We start from the raw sequence: 6,436 nt of genomic DNA on the forward strand, positions 1-6,436 counted from the left end.
ATAATAACAGTTTTACTAATATTTAGCATAATACAACCAGACACTCGAATTCTGATCAAATACTCACGATTTTATAAGGAGATAATTTTCTATCAGATAAATATTAACTAATGCTGTTTCATGGTATCGCGTGATTAAAAGAATATAATTACCTTATTTGAGAGTTTTCAAAAATCAAGATACATTATTATCGAATAATGTAACTTACCTTTTCAAAAAATGTTTTAATGTCAAAACACTTGATTTAAATCATTCGTAGTCATTTATTGATCTACATAAAAAGAAATGTTCAATTATTTAAAACTGATCATTAAACAGTACAATTGATTAGTTAATAATTCATAAAAGATTTATTGAACCTCCATAAGAAAAATAAATTAAGTGAAGAATTGAGCTGACTAACAATGTAAGAAAATAATCTTCTACAATGATATGGGTTATTATATACCTGCCTATTCACTTATACATGATCATGCATAATTAAACATTTGTTGGACATATAACCACCGACTACGTACACCATTTAGTTATACATAGTGCAGGCATTTTAGAAATATTTATTACAGATTATAGACACTCCTTCATTTGGGATTGCCTTCAACTCCTTTTTATTCCTTTTTCTACATGTCATCCATGATTACTGTTTTGCTATATTAACATTTGAATGTCTGTTTCTTTAAAACGATTTCAATGCATGCCAGTTTCAATTTATAAAAAAGGAAATAAAGAATTTCCGTTCTACATAACCTATATTTTAATGAAGAAACGATACAAATATTTCAATTTATTGTTTTCCTATTTGTATATTTAATCATCATTAAATTTTCTAATGTCAAGGGGGGAGATTTCACTGAAATCTGGGGAACTGTTAATCATTTTAAAAGGAATTAATGAACACTATGTTCATATTATGCACATTCATTGAAAAACTTTAACCCCGCAATATTAAAGGTTATTTCAAAATATCTGAAGATTTTAATCGCTGTACTTGTAAGTGTATTTTAAAGAGGAAAAATTCAATTCACAGTTTCTAAAGTACCTTTTTCGTTGACTTAGTGTTTAAATCTTCTTTTGAATTTCGTGTTATAGTTAACAATTGTTGGATGGGGTATCTTGCAAGTATATGAGAATCAATTTAAGACATTTCAGACACGTCGGTGATCAGTATTTTATTACAGTCTATTTTGACAGTTCCAGTCAAACAGTCACCCGCTTCAGAGTAAGGAGTTGATCCCTACGTCGGGGGTTCGAATCCCACTGCGGGAAGTGGAGACTGCTTCTTCAGATGAACCGTATAAACCGAGATTCCATGTCACAGTAGATGAAGAAGATTCTTCACTACTCAAACATCGTACGTGCTGAGTACAGATCTAAGTTTACAACCCTCAAAAGGCAACTAGAGGAAACTCAATATGCGTGTTAAATTCTCGAAGGGACGTAAAACAATCAAGCAAACCACATTAATCCAACAGTCAATGGAACTGTTAAAATGCTAGTCTTTTTTCGTGTAGAATTGCACAGGGAATGTTATATAAGGGTATATTAGGGTGATTTAGTGCACTGGTGTTTACCTACCAAAACTTTGCGCATTTCAAGTCATCTTTTTATTGTTACATTTTAATTGATAGGAATTAGCCAGTCATCACTATTGTGGACTATATGGAGGATCTGGTCGGGGTTTTTTGACAATCGTTTTCTCACGGTTTTCTAAACTAAAGCGTGTACTGTCCTAAAAGAGCTCCAGGTGCCATGGTCATGGTTTATTGTGCCGGGGAGATTATTTATCGTGTGGTGTGAGTGGACTTTTTCCTATAATTTTCTGTTGGATCTCTTCCAGTGACAAACCATTTTTCTCTGCAAGGGTACAGACTTTTTTTTTTTTTTTTAAAAATGTATTCAAGATCCCACTGGAATTATAATGTCATATTTTGCAATAGCTTTCAATGACGTTTTTATCTTGTCATCAATTTGAAATATTTGGACTGTAATTTGCGGTTGGATATTAGATCTTCCAGGCAAAGTCAATTATCAGCATTCTTCATCAAATATCCAGAGTTTAAGAGTATTTTAACGATTTTGGTACAGTCATTATGTTCTCCTTTCGCAACAAGATGTAAGGTAGATTGACAAAGGTTATCCACGTTGATATCGCTTCCGTTTTTTATCAAGTACTCTGCAATTCTGATATTGCCAACCTCCATAACTGTCAGCAAGAGGTGTCTCTCTTATTCACGTCAGCACCTGAGAAATAAATGTAACAATTAAGACACTTATTTAACACATTGTATCATTAAAAGTGTTATTTTTTATCATATTGCTTTAAAAGCTACAAAGACCTACCTGATTTAATTGACTTTTTAACCATGTCCATATCGTTCATTTCAATTGCAATAATTAGAGCCGTTCTACTATCGTCATTCGTGTCATTCGTCAAGTTGACATCAGCGTAGAGTAGGAGAACCTCAAGGGTATCCATATCACAATTAACTATTGGGGTAAATGAAATACAAAATTAACAACAGTATTAATCTCGAAAGTCCAATGAAACTATACAAATTTGGAGCAGAGCAAACAAGGACTTCAAAATTTAGAGGTGGGATCAGGTGCCATGGAGGAGTGAGCATCCCCTGCCGACCGGTCACACCCGCAGGGTGATCCTTGTCATGATTGAAAAAAGCGGAAAAATCCGTAAACAGTTCAATGTATAAATAATGCCTAACAATTAGTATGAAAAACGTCAGTCAGCATTTGAAATAACATGTAAATAACAGGTAACAGGTAAATAACAGAGGTTCTCCAATTTCATCCAGAACGTTAACATTGGTTCTAGATTTTAGTGTCTTTTCAAGTGCATTGTTGTCACCCTTGAAGACGATTTCTACAAGAAAAGTAGAAGGTAAATCATTCATTGTGCTTCAATTCGTTCTAGGTAGTATGTACAATATTATTACTGGTATAGATCTTTTCAACCCTTTCTTATCAACATTAATATAATGATGAATATCTTTTTCAAAGTATTCCGTGAATCCTATTGGTTAACACAACAACGTGAACTAAAGATAGATATAATTTCATTAGCTACATATTTTATCCTTCAGTAGACCACAATTTGTTAAAAAATGACATTTTCCTTGACATGTCAAAGAAGATGAGTTTTTACATTATAAATTTGACAAGAGAAATGGTGCTACACAACCCTGTGAAATATAACCATGTACTTGATTTACAAACATTAAAAGAAATGAGTCATACATGAAGAAGAGTTTATTTTGATTTTTACTTTGTTTATTTCACATGTCTTTATAGACAATAGGCTAAAGAAGACTCAATAACATTACTGTTCTTTGTAAAAAGTCACTATTCATTTTCCCAATTTTTAGAATTTTTTTATTGAATGAGTAGTGAAACATGTTAATGTATTCAGTTTTCTCTACAATGATTAATTGTCGTTGTTTGTGTGATCTTTTTTATTAAACTTTGGAGGGAGACGGACAATTGAATTTCATTTGAAGGAATTTTTTTTTTTTACAAAAATTTACTGTAAATAATTTGAATCCTGTTTCTCTATATAAACATGTAATTAGACAACGAAGTTTTCGTTCATATAGGGTTATATTTCAGTGTCAATAGATTTCTGTGAAATGTAAGTGTTATAATTTAGTTTTTGCCAGTTTTACATGGAGAGACATTGATGATATAGTTTGATAAATTTTCTTTCAGAAACAAAGCGGATGATTTTACTGATTTAATAATTGATTGTATTTCTCAAAAAATATGGATATACGATGTGACTGGTATAATACATTGAGATTTTTTTTTAATTCAAGGCCGCAAATAGAATAAGTGGTAATGAAATTAAAATTCTTTTGTGTTCACAACTTTTGAAATGTTGTAAGAAAAAAATAACATAATGTATCAAGGAAAATAACTTTCTTGTGAGCGGTTTATGATAATCTTACTGCTGTAGAACGTGCAAAGATGGGATGGCACCTTAAATTTTAATCCTTTTCACATTTACTATACATACAAAGATTAAATTAATTCATAGTCACGAATTTTTATATAGAAGCCATGGATTTTATTTCGTGGGCACTATTTTTATTTCCTCCCCACTAGTTTAGTAGATTACTTTTTGTTTACGAAGTTTTCTTTACTGTCAATATCCACGATATCGTATCGATATCGAAACATGATTGTTCAATGGATTATAATTAACACCCTTAATATTGTGTTTTTTAACATGTGAAATACTTGAATACTATTAGTTTATGAAGTTTATGAAGTATATTTACTTTCTGAATATTAAGTTAGTACTACTGTCGATATTGTCCATATCGACGATACCGTACCGCTGTCGAATCAAGATTGTTCAAAACATAATTTTTTACCAGCCTTCATCTTAACCCAAAACCTTACCCTAACCTTAACCCCTGACAATAACAGCCCCTTACCCTCTGTTTGTCAGCTTTATTTATTTACGTATTCATGCCAATAATGATTCAATATCGACATCACTTGTGGTAATGTATCTTTATGTTATACCTCGACTTTAAAATTAATTGTACTGATAAGGATCGAAATCTATGCGATGTCGTCATCATATTTTCGATATCGACATAGCACTAAGACTAATATATGGAATCCAGTATATTAATTTTATAGTACTGTTCAGAATCAATATCGATACGTTATCGACATAATATTGTCGATTTCGTCAATATCGACGTCGAATTTGTTCTTGGACATGTATGTATATTTTGGATATGTATCTACCTGATAAATACATAATGCTCACGGCGGGTGTTACCGTTGGACAGGGGATGCTTACTCCTTCTAGATACCTGACCCAGCTGGGATTTCCAGGGGTCAATGTTTTTTTTTTGTCCTGTTCATGGTTCATGGTTCTTTAAACTTTTTTGTATGAAGTACATGTATATGATCAATATACATGTATATTAAAATATAGAATATAAAACCCTCACAAAAACTACCTGCATAAAAGATAAGACTTATCATGAGGTTTTATCGTGTATTTATTGTCAATCTATATTCATTTATTCTTTTGTGAACTAAAGGCAATCACTGCCTTCCTTAAGAACATTGCAATCCAAATAACCATGTCCCTATCTTAAACATAGCTAACACATCAAACACTTATGAACATTTCGTATGACTTAGATAGCTCTTGGTAACACAATACTGTTAACTATGTAGTGGTAATGAAGTAATGTCATGTTGAAATCAAACCATAGTTACCAAATCGCAATTTGTCACAAAACCATATCAGCAGCATATAGACGATATGCATCTTCCCTGACAAATTGGTATTTAAAAATTCCTTTCTCTCAAGTAGAACGTTACTGATGTACAAAGGAATCTTCGCACTCACATGGAACTATTTGTTTTCGTCTAGCATAGAGACTTATCTCTTCTGCAAAGGTACAGAGTGGTCAAAGAAAATGTATTTCTCAGGACTTTTTCAGACTATTGATTCGGTCCCTTGCCGTATTTTTTAATGATGTTTTCAATTTATTGACCAGTTTGAAATATTTAGATTCCATTTTCTGGTTAATTGAAAAGTCATCAGAACAGAGCCAATTGTCAACTTCCTTCACCACATACCCACAGTTAAACAAAATTTTAACGATTTTGGTACACTCATTGTGTTCTCCTGTTGCAATAAGGTGAAGGGCAGACTGGCCAAGGTTATCCACCACATTGACGTCACTTCCGCATTTTATCAGGTATTCTGCGATCTTAAACTTTCCATTCTGTAAAGCTAACAGAAGGGGCGTTTTTCCAGATATGTCTTTACAATCAACACGTGCACCTGTGAAAAAAGAAGCAAGAATTTAAAAATCTCGTTAAGGATTATTAGCTATGATTTAGAATGAATTTTTGACATATTGTTTGTAAGCATTATAGTAAACTAACCTGATTTGATTAATTTTTTCACCATGTCGATATCGCCCATTTCAACTGCGATCATCAAAGCTGTCCTGCAATCGTCGTTTGTCATGTTGACATCAGTGTGGGCTAGTAGAAGCTTGAGAGTATCCATATCACCATTAACGATTGGGATAAATAATAGAGGTTCTCCATTTTCATCCAGAACGTTAACATCACCTCCAAATTTTAGTAAATTTTGAAGTGCGAGGATATCACCATTGATAACGGAATCCATCAGAGAAAAGATTGAGTAAACAGCTTTCATTTTTTGTTCAATACGTATCAATGTAATCGTACAAAGTATACCGAAGATAGATATCTTTGTTCCTTTTATACTTATCAAATACCTGAATTTGCATATCAATGTCATTTCAGAGACATTTCATGAATCTGATTGGTTTATATTAAAATGTTACCTGAAGATTCGCTTTTTTGATTTGTTGCACATTTTATGTTTTGGTAGACCACATTTTTTTCTAGTAGATGT

General features: G+C 32.2%; 1 protein-coding gene across 1 annotated transcript; it reads right to left on the reverse strand.

Moving 5' to 3' along the window:
* Positions 1-5,034: 5,034 nt before the first annotated feature.
* On the reverse strand, positions 5,035-6,201 carry LOC133201247 (ankyrin repeat and SOCS box protein 3-like). The gene is made up of 2 exons (XM_061337041.1): positions 5,935-6,201; positions 5,035-5,830 (listed from the first exon to the last, which is right to left on the reverse strand). The coding sequence occupies exons 1-2, from the start codon at positions 6,182-6,184 to the stop codon at positions 5,469-5,471; spliced, it is 612 nt and encodes a 203-aa protein (XP_061193025.1). The 5' UTR covers positions 6,185-6,201; the 3' UTR covers positions 5,035-5,468.
* Between the last annotated feature and the right edge of the window lie 235 nt (positions 6,202-6,436).

Source organism: Saccostrea echinata, unplaced genomic scaffold, assembly GCF_033153115.1.
Source record: "Saccostrea echinata isolate AGI-Se365-2 ecotype Australia unplaced genomic scaffold, CSIRO_AGI_Sech_v1 ptg000043l, whole genome shotgun sequence".
Classification (NCBI taxonomy): domain Eukaryota; kingdom Metazoa; phylum Mollusca; class Bivalvia; order Ostreida; family Ostreidae; genus Saccostrea; species Saccostrea echinata.